The sequence below is a fragment of the Emydura macquarii genome, unplaced genomic scaffold (genome assembly GCF_026122565.2).
Source record: "Emydura macquarii macquarii isolate MOO-44397 ecotype Brisbane River unplaced genomic scaffold, CSIRO-AGI_Emac_v2 contig_450, whole genome shotgun sequence".
NCBI lineage: Eukaryota > Metazoa > Chordata > Testudines > Chelidae > Emydura > Emydura macquarii.
This window is the reverse complement of record NW_027130587.1, coordinates 6,638,139-6,652,968: the sequence shown is the minus strand read 5'-3', so window position 1 is coordinate 6,652,968 and position 14,830 is coordinate 6,638,139. Positions and strand designations below refer to the sequence as shown.

The following is a 14,830-nucleotide window of genomic DNA, read 5'->3' as shown; positions in this document are numbered from 1 at the left end:
CCTTTCATGGTTTATTTAATCTATGCACCAGTCTCACTGAAAGGAGACCAGATAGCCTTTTTTAAACTATCTTCTAAATACTCTAGCCCTTTCAATCCAGCTAGTCTACATGGCCAGCCATGCACTACACAGTGCATACCAAGATTTATTATTTGTAACACAATAGGCCACATTGTGTTAGGAGCTGTACAAACAGACAGTAAGAGGCAGTCCCTGCCTTAAACAGCTTCTGAAACAGAATTTGCTGCTAAAATCCTAGCAGAAGGCCACATCTTCTCCTTCACCCCACTGCTGCCTACACCAAGACGTTCATGCATACAGAGAAAGCCAGCCTTCCCTTTCTAGCCACCCACGCATCTGGGCCTCCTCATTTAGGCTGAAGCTTCAAAAGTGTTTAGTAGGTTGGGAGCCAAGCTGCCCCTTTCAAAAGTGACTTAGACAATTAGGAATCTAATCCTGTCTGTGCTTGTGACATCACAAACTCTAGGCTGCACTATCACTGCCTGAATCAAAGAAGATGGAGAGGATCAGAAGGTGGAGAACACAACTGCTAGCTAGTATCTGGCGGTAGCGGTAAGGACGAGACTCAAAATGAAGAAAAAGGCCGAGAGAGTCTAAAGAGGGGCAGTAGTGTTTGTCAGTGCTTCCCTGATCCTTTGAACAGTATGTTTCAGGCACTGATTATATCTATAGTGTGCATGTTTTAGCATGACACATTTTGAAAACACCTGTTTTTACAGTACCCAAACAAATGAGAACTCCAGTTTTGCTACAAGGGGAGAGGGATATTAGGAAATAATGCCCTAATTTTTACAGCCATCTGTATCTGACATTCGTGAAAAGCAATAAAATCCCTTACAGTTTTCCTTCTGCCTGTGATTTGAACAGCAAAACCTCCTTCAACCTTCACACTTCAAGGCCTTCAGATTCTATAACCCCAATCTCCATTGACTGCAACCAGAGTCAAAGTGCGAGAGCTCCAGACAGTGCTGGTTGGCATTAAGTTTTTAGGATAGGCATCCGGCCCTTTGACACACAAAGTTCTCAGTGGTCAATTCATAGCAGAAACAGAGGCATCATGCAGAACATCCCTTAGAGTCTCTCCTGTTAAAATGAGGTTCGTCGGAGAGGGACACCTGCATGAAACCTACCTTCCTGTCCTACTGAAATGGTGCCTTTTTGCAGATACCAGTTACATCCAAGATTATTTCACCAAGTCTTTGGGAAGCATGAACCTCCCCACAAACACTACAGAAAACACCAATGTCACTATCTGTTTCACAAACAGCTTTCAAAAGGGTTTGTCTGTTTGTGTGCATATCTATGTTAAAACAACCTATCTACGGAGAAGATTTCTGATACTAGCGGGCTCTTTAATCTAGCAGACCAAGAAGACAGACCCAATTACTGAAAGCTGAAGTTAGACAAATACAGACTAGAAATCAGGCACAATATATATATATATATTTTTAAACAGGGAGGACAGTGCACCACCAGAACAACTTACTCAGGGCTGTGGTGGATTCTCCATAACTTGGGAGTCTTTACATCAAGACTTAGAGGTCATTCTAAATGATACATGATAGCTAAACCAGAAGTGATGCAGAAATTGTTGGTGAAATTCTCAGGCCTATGTTATGTGGAAGGTCAAAATAGATGATCGTAATAGTCCCTCCCTTATGCCTTAAAAATCTATCAAAAGCAAACCTTTCCCTAAATGCTAGAGATAATTCATCTGCTCAATTCCTTTTCTTAAAGGGGCTTCTGCCCCAGCGCTTAGTAACCAACAACTCTCCCTTGCCTTGTGTGTGGCTACAAATTGCCTGCAGGTTCACTATTCAAGTACTGTAGTAATTATCAGCCCAGCAGGTTGCAGCGCTCCGTGAACCCAGCCACTGGAACTCATGGAGTCAGGAGCGTTAATCTGAACCTGCTTGACAAAAGCGGACGCGAAGGATACACCACTCATAACTGCATCGTCTAATGTGGAAATACACAGAGTATGTTGAAAACTATTTAAAACTAGTTGTTCTGCAAATCCTGCCCCAGGCTGTGGTACAAACAGGTGGCTGTGGACTAAAATACACGCTCTGATTTCATTAGGTTGGGCTGACCATGCCTAGCTCACTCAAAACTCTGCTCGTACCCATAAGATGTGCTCAAGACAATGACAAAGCCACTCACGTCTCCCACCACCATTATTCAGCCTCCTCAGACATTACAAGTGCACGTCTGTGCAACACAGCCATGGAGGCTGCACCCAGCTGAAATTTCATTGCATGGGGATTCACACAAACACTTTTCTTGGTTTTCCCCGTGACGTGGAGGGTTCTGAGTCAGTCAGACCCACTTCAATCCAGCTAGTTTCACCTGAGGTGGTATGTTGCTGACACAAAGCTGGATATTGGGCCCATGTTCGTTCAGAGAAACAAGTCACAGAAATCCCTGAATTTCCTTAAAAATGATTTTTTTTAAAGCCCAAAGAGCAAGAGAAACCAAACCAGCTGTCTAACTATTGTTCAGTGTTCTCTTCAACAGCTCCTAACTGAGTTCTCCCCGCAGTTGCATGGGTAACAAGCACTGGTCCCAGCAATGCATCATGTTTATGTCAGTTGCCAGGCTCTTCTAGCCAATAGGGAAATGGCAGCCCAGCGCCTCTAGCTCAACAATTCAGAACTTCAACTGCACAGTTTTTAGTCCAGCAACATAGAGAGTCCTTTAAACATCTCCTTTAGCCTCTTTCCTCCCCAAGGCTGGAGCAATAATCCAGTGGTTAGGCTGCCAGTCTGGGACTCAGGCAACTTGGGTTCAGTTTTCTGCTCCACCACAGGCTCCCTGTATAACCTTGAGCAAATCACTTGGTCTCTGTGCCTCACTTTCTCATCTGCAAAGTGGGGTAAAGGGCACGTCCTTATCTCACAGGCTGCTGGGAGTCAAACACGTTCAGAATGGCGAGGCCCTCAGAAAGCATGGTAATGGGGCCAGGTAAGTGCAGTACAGGGCTGCCTGACAACCAAAGCAGAGGCTGCTTCCAGAGAACCCTTGGCCTGGTTTTTCACCAAACCCAGTGCGCTTTGGGAGTTTGGTCCCCATGGTGTGGATACTCAAACAGTGCGGACGAGAGTAGTACCATGCATTTGTGGTGTACCTCACAACTGAATGGCAGTGCTTTAATTTCAAGGGCTCCCACGCACCTGCAGTTGAATGCAATGTACATGTAAAACTGCAGCCAAGCGAGAATGCAGGAGAGGTGAACGGTGATGATATAGCAACAGAGGAGCTAAAGATTTGCAGGGGGAGGAGACGGAGCGTTAGTACACAGCTAAAAATATTCCATCCAGGAACAATTTCCTGATGGATCATGACAGATTTTTCTAGCCTCCCTGGAGCAGGATGTTTGATGAAGCAAAGGTCAATTTGCCAAGGGAAAAGTCACTAACCATTAGAATGTAAATGAACAAGTGGAGCTGGCTGTAGCTTGGGTTGGAGTGGAAATTGTTACTTCATTTAGCTCTCCCTCTGTGCAGATTCACCTCTGTGCAGATGGGCAGCAAGGGCTATGCACACTTACGTCCTCCAACCAGACCTAAAATGGGAGGTCAGTAATGCACAGCCCTTGGCACAAAGGTGAATTTCACCCTAGGTGTTCGATAGCCGATCTCACAGAAGCGCAGCCCTTTGGCGGGATGACAGTCTTATTTGAGCTTAATTCTGGCAATGTTACGTGCTCCGCCAGCTGCACTAAGAAATGAATTGCTTAAACCCACTATTTCTTCCTGTACGTCAATGGTCTTATTGAATGGAATCAGCAACCACGTATGGTAATATTTTTCCTCTTCATTCAGCTTTGTTCCTAAAAGCTGCACAGACTCCATTCAAGTTTTCCATCTGCATATTTAATTCAGGTACTAAGCATATTTGCTTAGAGGGAGAAATGCAAGCCAACTGTGTTTTCCTTTGCTACAGAAACCTTGAGAGAGGGATAAGACTGGAATTAAGGGGAAAAATCAGTCGCTTTCCATTCTATTTTTCAGGCAGCAGCAGCATGGTTTTGAAGATGAAGGGTTAACAGCACTCATTAGGTATCGAAGACCTGGAAGGAAATAAACTTCAAAGATAAGCCTGTCATACGTCTCTGGGTAGCAGGCTAATAGGCTTTAGAAAGGCCTATTGAAGCTGAAAGTCTCTTTAGATCCTTCAAAACCTGCTGACAGAAAGTTTCTCTGTGCACATACAATTCTACCTTGGTGACCACTCTTGAGATGGGCTAATCCTGATCAATGAGTTGCAGTACTGGAGAGGGGAGGAGAATTTTTTTTTGAGTGGGGGTGGGGAGAGGGGGTGTCACCCTCTGGATGCAACATTAAACTCTGGTTCCTGTCTGCCTCCATGGACAATTAAAGATCCCACTTTCTGATGCCGCTTGGTTAGGAATGTCCCTCACCCATGATATTTCTCTCCCATATCATTCAGAGGGTACTGGGAAGGCCAGCCAGCTACCAGGGTAACTTCTGTTGTTATTGTCTGATATAGCAGCACGTAGAGAGAACTGAGTGTCTGACTGAATGTACCCCTTCCTTCAGCCCACTATTAACAGTCTGGTCAGGATGATGTGGCTAGGGTATTGGAAATCACTTAAGCTGGACCAAAGCCTAGTGCGTGGCGCTCCTTGATCCAACATTGGGAGAAACAAGGAGACAGCTATGGCCTCATTTCACTAATGGGTGCTGTCTGGATCGCACTCCAAACATTGTTAGTGGGGACAGCACAGTACTCTATAGACCAGCATCACAACTCAGTCGCGTCTGCTTCGCTGTGCATTTCAAACCTCCTGTCCCAATTCAGAATGGGTGCAAGTGCACCTCCACTGACTTCAGTTGTGCCAGGTATAAATTAGCCCACTGTTATTCTCTTGCCTTAATCAAACACACGCCATTCTTTATATGAACTAATGTTACCTTCCTTCAGCCAAGGGGCATAATAATCCCATGGCAGATGACAACACTAGGCATCAGGAAATGGAACAGCAAGGCTGAATTTCTCATGGTTTGCTCTCCTGGTTCCTTGTGTCAGGAAGGTCCCTGGATTGGAAGGCAGCCTCCTGTTCAATCACCCTAGCCACCTGCCTGTGATCTGACTGGATTTCAGACCTGTGCCCATGCACCATTAGTAAAGAAACTGCCCTAGTGCACGCTTAAATCATTACTGAGCATCTTCCCACTAGATGCAAAATCCATTATAAACCCTCTGTATGCAAAGAACTGTCCTTGGCAGTGATACTGCAATGTATAGACTCTGTTTGGAGAGAGAAGGATTAACAGCACTTCACACTTCTATAGCTCTTTGCAAACACGGATACTCGCAATGCTTGGGAGGCAGGCAAAATGTTGTTTATCCCTGTTTTGCAGATGGCAGATTTTTATGTAGACCTTTGACTTCCTTAAGGCCAAAGAGGGAGTTAGTGGCAGAGCTGGGATGAGGGCTCCATGGAGTTCCTGGCTGAGTCCTGTGCTCAGGCCGTTAGATCTCCTCTTCCTCTCAATTCAGGCTCAGGAAAGCATTCCCGCCCCTCTGTTGCCCATCACATTCTAGGGCATTTTTTCAGATGATCAGGTCTTCACATCCACCACTGCAGGAGAGTCCATTTGGGTGACTAGTGCTTACAAGGAATCAATGGGCTTGGAGAGTTAAAGCCCTGCCTGTTGTCACCGCCAATGCCAGCTGTCTCAATCGTTCAGTCCTTACTCCAGCAAAGCTCCCACTGCCTGCTGATTAGCTCGCGTGGCACATTTCAAACTCCACAGGAACCTCTGTAAGGGCTTCACGGCTTGGCCTGAAACAAAGTACTGCCATAGGCCACCAAACCAGCCTCGGATGCCTTCCAAATAATCTGCAGGAAATCCGGCTGGCCACAGCGGAAAAAGAACAAGACTATTTCTTGACAGAAGACAGTTTTTTCCTAACCACCAGCCTACTGTAGTGAGCTAATTACTATTAAAACCTCCTCCAATCCCAAATGGTCATGTTTCTAAATCTATGGCACCATTTGCAGGTTTAGAGACGTAGCTGGGTCAACGGTTTAAAGCAATGAGGAGAAAAGGTGCCTTTTTACACTGATGGCAGAGGATAATAATCCCCCTTCATCTCCGCTCCCATTTCCCCCTATGTTCCATACAGAGCGTTCCAGTCCTCCAGCCCTTCCACTCCCTTTGGTATCTTTTCCCCACCCTCAGCTTTGTGCTTGCTTATCCGACTGCTCTCAATCTCCAGAACACACTACTTGACACTCTACCTCTTTCCAACCTTTCCCCTTTCCATCAATAATCCTCCCGAATCCTGAATTGTAGTCCTGCCTCTTGTTTGTTCCTCGTCTTATTGAGATTGTAAGCTCTCCAAGGTCGGGAGCGTAAGTTATCTAGGTCAGGGAAGCATCATGAATGATTATGGTGCCATGGAGATGTTTTATTAGCATAATCAGCCTCAGTAAAGCCAACACTTGGAACATAAGCTCTATTTTAGAGTGTAAGGCTGGGAGTTGCAGTGGAACTCAAAGGAGTTAGATGCCCCGTTTCCAATGAATTCAAATGCCTTTGGGTGCCCTAACTCCAATAGGCTCTTCAGAATATCACAGCTTACATTTCGTTGGGTAGGACTATACTTCGGATCTGCAAAGCTCACTAGGATTTAGCCACACAAGGTCCATTCTTTTGGGGATTCAATCGGACACATGGCTGGCTTGTGGTGATGCTGTGCACTGTTAAACGGCCATCATAGTTATTTCTGGACTTCACGAGTGGCTGTATGCCAGTGGTGCATGAACTGATCCTCAAGTATCCCTTTATGGGTGTCATGTGGGTAAATCATCTAGTCAGCTTTGAAAATCTCAACCTACAATTTTATTTTGTGCAGCACTGAGCACTTCACACCCCTCTCTACAGTAGGTGTCTAGCTTCCTCAGCAAGAAGAATTCTTATGAGTTTGTCTTAAATTAATTTGCAGGAAAAAAAACCATTTTTCTAATGATGTAAAGAGCAAGGCCCTCTAACATGTCGTATTAATTAAACAAAATGTCTATATCAGCATACATCCTCTGCTGAGGGGAACTATATCCTGCCCTGGCGGGGACCTGACAATATCTGATGGATCTGTTTTGTCTCTAACTTCCATGTTCCTAAAAGAAACTGAAAAGCAATAAGGAGGTCAGGCCCCTTCAACTAAAATAATTGCTGCAGTGAATTTTGAGATGATTTTGTATCTGTCTCTGGAAAAGGCTAAAACAAGCTTAATGTAAAGCAGAAAAGAGGGTCTGAAAATAGACCATTCTCCTCTTCGCAGTTTGTAAACTTAACACATTTAGGAAAATATAAAGATGCATGTCAATTAGGCAGTGTTCTTCATCTGATCTTTAGTATGAAACCAATAACTTCCTCCTAGTAAGTATCTTTATTAATCACATTTAAATGATACATAAATCATTATCGTTACTCATCTGGAGTTTCCACTCTCTCAAAGGTGTTAAGAGCTGCAGGGTTTGGGGTTTTTTTGTGGGTTTTTTTTAAACAGGTGAATTATTTACCCTCATGAGTCCCTTAGAAGTTGTCTCCGTGTGCTAGCTAATTAAATACCTACTCTCTCGTTTTAGCCAGCTGCATCCAGGCAGTTCCCTACCTGGTCATGGTTGCATTGGGGATATGCACTACAGCCGCATCCTGCTGCCTGATCCGCTTTGCCATGCCTCTTGTAAAAACTGGCTGCTGCATGTATCATGCAAGATTCAAAGAGGGATTGGCCCATGATATGGGTAACAAGAATATCCAGCATTATAATAGTTAATGTTAAAAAAGCAAGTGAAGGGATGTAAAACCTCATGCTTCAGGACTTAAACCAGGAATTAAGAGGAGCCCTTCATGCAGATTATCCCACAATTGCTTCCTATGGTGTTCTTTCACCTTTCTCTCAAGCATCTGGTACTGGCCACTGCTGGAGATGGGATACTGGACTAGATGGACCACAGGTCTGATCCAGTTTGGCAATTTTGCTGGTCCTATGTCAAGGAGGAGTCAGAGTATTTTTTTCTTCCCAAGAGAGGAACAATCTCCAGCTGTATAATAGACCAGCATTAACCATATGAAAAAGACTTCCAGTGAATGCGAAGTGGTCACTAGGGTCTATGTACGGACTGGTGTAAGGCCATGTTCTGGCAGGAGCCTGTACCCAACATGCCTAGTAACGCAGGAAATGGCCCTTATTTTATTTGTTTCTGTTATGAAGAGGATAGATTCCCCTAATTAAGAATGAAGCTGTATTACTTCTACTAAACACCAGTGAAATACATTTCTTCCACAGCTCTCTACATGCTTCACAGAGGTGGGCAAATATTTATTTTCCATGGGTTATCTGCTTCACAGATAGGGAGGCTGAGATCAGGCAGGCTAAGGATGTGATTTTCAGAAAAACTGAGCACTCAACAAAAAGTGAAGTCCATGGAGCTGCAGATGTTCAGCATATCAGAAAATCAGGCTTGAACTGACTCCCCCCCCAAGGTCCTGCAGGAAGTCAATGACAACTAGGAGTGAAATCTACATCACTAGATTTACACTCCATGGCTGTATGTACTCAGCCATGTAGTTGCAATACAGTACTTGCACACACCCTGTAGCACCGTTGAAAGAATCTCAGACTTCAAATGCATTAATTAAGCCTCTCAATACTTTATGATTTGGATAAGGGATATTTAGGAGGGTCAGTCAACCTACAATTAACATGCAGCAACTGCCGGAGAGAAACACAACAGTTGTTTAACAGGGCACTGTGCCCAGCAGCACCACAAAGCAGGAAGTGGCCTCTTATTCATTCAAGTGCAATCACTGGAGGAATTTTAGGTGAATAATGTACCTATCCACATTTGAATGTGACCAAGACACAAAACTAATATCCCTGTTCTTACAGAAAGCCTTAAGAGATATTTAATTACTATAGGTAGCCAGGACCTCGCATTGTTCTCCTCTGTCTCATTCCTAAACCTACTGAAAACCTCTTGCAGCTGGTATATTTCCAAGGCCCTATTATGTATATGAAAAACCCAGTATTTGAGTACAATCTCAATTGAAAGGAGAAGGCTCATTGTATTGCTCTTATCATGAGATTTTCTGATTCATCTTTACAGTGGGGGTGGTGGGGAGAACCTTATCAACTAGATTTAACGTGCTAAAAAAGTAATCCACAAAATAGGCCAAGAGCTGCCATGATGAGACAGCATGAGGGATTGACAGACTGTAGGTTTCATCTTTTACATTCTCTCTTCCTAAAAGGAAATGTGGCGGAAACTGCAGTGCAGCTTTTTAAAGGGGTCAGAGGAGGCTGCTCTACTTACAATTTGTGCTGCCTGGATGAGGAAATTATTCCAAAGCAAATACCCACGCACAGGCCAAAAACCTTGAACTGTCTTTTAGATTGGAAATTACAGATGGGACAGATCCATCTTTCCCGTCTCCCTTGGAGGAGGAGGACTCCAGGCAACAAAATTACACCTCTTTGCCCCCATATTTATTCATTAGTCAGGGCTGCGACCTCCAGCCAATGTGACCTGACCCTACCTGTGATGAATAGGTTTAATCTCAGCCGTGACACTGGGGCTTTTGATTCCTGCAGGTTAATCAATTTCACTTGGCAGGGCTCATTTGGGAGTCCTGCTGACTGATCAGCGGGATCCTTTGCAGAGGAGAATCAGGCTTCCTGAAGGAGCAGCGCTCTGCCCGGCCTATCATGGGAGGGTGGAAATGGGGATCGGCCAGGCAAGGAAACTATTTGAGCTAAATACGCATAACCAGCCCGGAGGCACATATACATATGGCAGCTGGCGACTCAACTTGGTGTCCAGCATAGAACATTAATGTTCTAATGTCAAGGCACTTTGCCTTCTTCCCATCACATCTCTATGTGTTCAGCCACTCCCCAGCCCTCCCCCGTCCCTTCCAATGCACTCGTCCCAGTGGGACGTGCCAGGGGATCTATGCTTCTGAGCAAATCAGGAACAGGCTGACAGTACAGCACACCCACCCCAGACAGCAGGTGGGGGGAAGGAAGAGGATGTGCGGCCGGCAGCAGCTCAGAGGATCTAACACTTATTAAAAATACAGTGTTCTTCTGCAGTGATGGTCCAAAACACTGCAATAAACTACACCAGGCTGGAGCGTGACCGTAGGACAGAAGAGTATTTTTAGCGAGGGAGTAACTGTGTTAATGGGCATATCGGAAAACCAAGCAGGCTGAAAAGCAGAGACGTTGCTTTGCCAGTTGTGATTTATAATAACTGTTCTGTCCACGTTGTATGTGAGCCACTCAGCAATAGCCCGGGAAGGAGTGCTAACTGAATAGTAGTAATACACAAACAGATGCGAGTCAGACAGAGTGGAAAGGAAAAGGCTGCTGAAGGGGAGACAGAAATAAAACTAGGTTTGAGGCCTGCGTTTTTTGCTTTGCTAAATGGAATGACAAAGGGGAAGGAAGCTGGGAGCTGTGGACGTGAGCAGAATACAGGAGAACTCTGCTCAGGCTGGAGAGTTCCATCTAGATCCAAGCAATTGATATTTATTGCAGGGGACATGAACGCTTGGGGGCTCCCATCCCATAGTATTTGGTCACCCCAGCCACTGACTCTTGCATGCTGCAGGGCTGTGCTGCGAAACGATCCCGTAAGACATGCCACTGCACACCAGAGCCTAGGCCAGGTCAGCCAGTCAACAAACAGCATGGGGATTTTCAATACAAGCTGCGGAGCACCCTCCTTTCTGGGACCAGAGAAGGGCTGTTCCAGGGCCCTACCACTAGCCAGGTGCTGCAGAGCATTCACCAGCCACAGAGGGGTCTGGCATGAGGCACTAGGACAGGTGGGACCTTCCCACAGACCTGCCATCGCTGGAAAGCTGTTGCTCCCACTTCTTAATCCTCTACTGCAGGCACTGGTTATTCACGTGCACAGCTGAGGACGAAAGGTTGCTCAGCACCTCTAGCTGCTCTAACAACAGAGATGGGGCCCACAAGCAAAGCCTTGAATCACTGCCAACCACCCTGAAGAATGAGATTTCTTTAAACTCATAGCACAGCAATGTTCTGTTATTAAATCCAGTTACCACACTGGACTGTCTGGCCCCCCTGGTAATAAAAGCCAGCCTGAGTTCCTAATGCTGTATTAGAAGCATCTGTTCACCTCACCGCATCCCCACAGTGATTACCCCTTTGACTCATGTTTAGGCACCATCTGCTCTATGACTCTGAGAGTCAGGGGATGGGATACCACACAGCTGAAAGGGGCAGCGTGGGGAGGACAAAACTGTGTCTCCAAAGCCTGGATAAAGTCTCTGACAGTGCAAGGCTGTGATTCAATTATAGAGGACATGACGGTCTGTCCAGCCTACCACTTGGAAAAGTGTTACACACCGGTTAAAAGACAACTTGTGAAGAGGTCCCTTCCCACAATTACAGGTGAAGCATGGACAGAGCCTTTAAAATAATCTAAGCAGCAGTGACCTTTGCTTAATGTATGACATCTTGGCTCACTGTCATCTTGTCTTCCCTCTCCACCCATCTGGCTGTTTCAGTCACTTGTTGCTTCTTGACATAATCCAGATTGTGAGCTCTCTGGGGCCTTTTTACTGCTTGTCTGCACAGCACCTAGCAAAAAGGGCCCCTGATCCCTAGGTGCTAATAAAAAGGAAAAGGAACGGCAGAACTATTCCTGCGTACAGCACCACAGAGAGATCCAGCTGGCCATGTGCACAACTCATGCTCAGGTATGAACTGCTGTGAGTCAGAATGTGAATACATATGAATAGCTGGATGCACTGAGCGCCTTCCAGCACCTCACTTTGCTCTTAGATTTCTCATATCCTGTAATGCCAGGACACGTGGATTTTTAAATTAGAACAGGATTTCCTCCCTTCCCTTAGCCTGGCTTGTAGACAGAGACACACGTTTGGCCCTGTTAAGGCTCTGGACTACATTGAGATTTGAACTGGTGTACAGTATCAGTGTTACTGCACCAGCACCATCCCCTAATGCCGATGTGCTGCACTGTTGTTGGCTCCAGGGCAGCGTCATCCCAAACCATATCAAGGTATAGGCTGCATTAGGGCAACGTGTCGACATCAATGGAGATGCACCATTTCAAGTTTCCTTAGAGCAGATGGGGTCTCTGGTAGAGCAAATAACTTCACCTCCTTCTTAACAGGCAGTAGCAACACAATGGCTACTCTCAGGCAAACTCCGGCCCAAGCACTGCCAGTATTCTCAGCAATGAACATAATACACAGATAGTCATATTCTTGCGCCAGGATTACAAGAAAGAGACTAACCCAAAAACCGTGTGTCATGTGGAAGTGTCTTCTCAGTTACCGTAGTTGCCAACAGTGAAATTATTGGAATCGGTTTCCTTACTGAAAAACACATAGCTTTTTGTTTCTTTTCTTTTAAATAAACTGTAATTAGGAAGCAGGAAAGACTATCTTTCACACAGTGACTGGATTATCTCCCCGCCCCTGCATACAGACACAATGTGTTTCATTTCTGCAATTGCTCCTTTTGTCTATTTCACATGCTGAGTAGTGCAAAAGTGGCCCAATTGCGTAACCATGAGCTAAAAGTTGACCACTGAGTTCTACAATGTGGTTCATGCTCATCCTCTTCTTTTAATGTGGAGAGGTGGCCATGAGAGACTACAGCTCCCAGCATGCAATGCTCCATTTTAATCCAAATGGCCAGGATTCTAATACCCCCTGGACACACCCACACATTAAAAGATCAAAAGGAGGCTGAAGTCTAAAATCAGATGCTGATCCCAGAGTGATGCAGCCCATGGTTGAGAACCCCTGGAGCAGAAACTTGTGAAGGATTCAAAACCAGCATAACCATTTCCCAGTGCCTGTTGTGGCATCATGTGCTCTGCTGCACTGGGATTCTTAACAAAGAACCCAACACATCCTTTACCTGGAAGGGCTTGGTGAAGCAGTCCATACTTAACAGTGGTATTAGATAACATGCTCCCATCACTCCCCCACTCACGGTTGCCTGGTTACTCACTGTTGTTCGGCTTTGGCACGGTCACTTAGGAAGAAGAGGGCCGTAGCCAGGAAAAACATCCCTCCGAGGACGACGACAAACGGGCAGAGCATGAGCGCATAGCCCAGGCTGAGGAACTCCCAGAGCGGGGACTCCTTTGTGCTTTGTCGTATTAGGTCTGAGATCTAGGAGAGAGGGGAAAAAAAAGAAAAAATACATTACCTATAACACCAGGCACTGCCTGATGCAGAGTGGGATTTATCTTCATTACAGGCAAGGGAACGTATTTCCTTAGATGCCTGCCTGCTGAACATGTCGGCTGAGATTTCAGCTTGGAGGTTCTGTTTGTTAAATATCTTGCGTCCACTGTGTGACTTAAGATACCTCTTTTGTACACACCACTATTTTCCGCTCAGGAGTCCTGGTGACATTTGCAGCAAGGGGTTATCTTTCTTGGCCTGCCTTATTATTATTCCCACATTCCTTCCTTCCTTCCTCCTCCTTCCACCACACACACACACACACACCCCGCCAAACACACACACTCCCCCTGACTGCCTTGGCATCTGAATAAGCGAGCAGCTAACCTATGTGCTAACCAAGACTTAGCAAGTCTGCACTGCAGCGCTTTGATACATTGCTCTGGGTGGGGAAGTATGAACCTGCAGAGATTTCTGTAAGGGCTGGTCATACCTACACATTATCTTCCCTCCAGCAGTAGATATATCGAATTCCATGCAACTTAACTGTGTGTGTGTGTGTGCGCGCGCGCGTGCGTGCAGGGGGAGGCGGGGGGGAGAGGAGGAGACAGGACTTTCAGACATTGTCAAAGCTATGGTCCTGTCAGTTTTCCATGGACATAGAGCACTCTTCTAAGAGTAGGGATTTATCTGTCCTCTCCCCTTCTGTTATATCTTGTGCCCATTATTTGTCTTGCATAGTGCCTAGGGGGCCCCAGTCATGGATCAGGGACCCACCGTGCAAGGTACTGTGCAAACACAGAACAAAGAGCCTTGCCCCAAACAGCTTCCAATCTGAGCAGCTGCCTCCTTCTGCTGAAGAGGTGGCACGACTTCAGCAATGAAATGGCCTGGTTATATGACAATGTGCATGCATCTGGGGTGACAGGCAATGCAGAAATACAACGTAGAGTGACTTCCTTTATCCCAACCTTCTGGAAAGTTTGATTGCTAAAATGCAGTTTTATGTAACATATTTCTATCATCTTAGCATTAGCTGGTCAATGATCTAGTAAACACATCAGCTTTTCCAGCTCTGAATCCAACATGGCAAGAGCTGTAGCAATATAATCCCCTGGAAACGGGGGTATTTAAATCTTAGTGCCCATTTGATCTGTGGCTTTTTTTTGCTGAGACTGCTGGCAAGAGGGCCAGTTAGTGCCAAATACAGCAACAATGTTGTGCTGTAGACACCTGCTGAAACCTGCACTGAGACCCACCAGACTCTTTCCAAACTATATGAACATATACAGATCCTGAAAAAACCAACATTTCAATTCTAGGAACAGACAATGGTTGTACAGGAAGGATCCACCCCCCAAAAAAACTTGCTTCACCTATTGCTAATGAAGCAGGCTCCTCTGTAACAAGAACAGCTGGCTTAAAGCACAAACCAAGAGTAATAAGTGACATTGAAGTTTGAAATTTAAAGACATTAACTGATTTGAGTGGGAGATACCCAGAGGGCATCACCAACTCACAGCCCTGCAGCCAAACACGGCGAGGCAGCAAGTAAGAGCTGTTATAAGAGGCAC

General features: G+C 45.6%; 1 protein-coding gene across 2 annotated transcripts in view; it reads right to left on the bottom strand.

Moving 5' to 3' along the window:
- Positions 1-14,830, bottom strand: part of SPNS2 (SPNS lysolipid transporter 2, sphingosine-1-phosphate) — a 151,948-nt gene that overhangs the window by 9,073 nt on the left and 128,045 nt on the right. Inside the window, exons 11-12 of one of the 2 annotated variants that reach the window (XM_067537880.1) lie at positions 13,078-13,241; positions 3,783-4,093 (exon numbers count right to left, since the gene is read on the bottom strand). In XM_067537880.1, the coding sequence (XP_067393981.1) occupies positions 4,066-4,093; positions 13,078-13,241 (192 nt within the window). In that variant the 3' untranslated portion in view covers positions 3,783-4,065. Of the gene's footprint in view, positions 1-3,782; positions 4,094-13,077; positions 13,242-14,830 lie in introns of those variants that run through there. The other variant, XM_067537879.1, reaches the window with a different exon arrangement.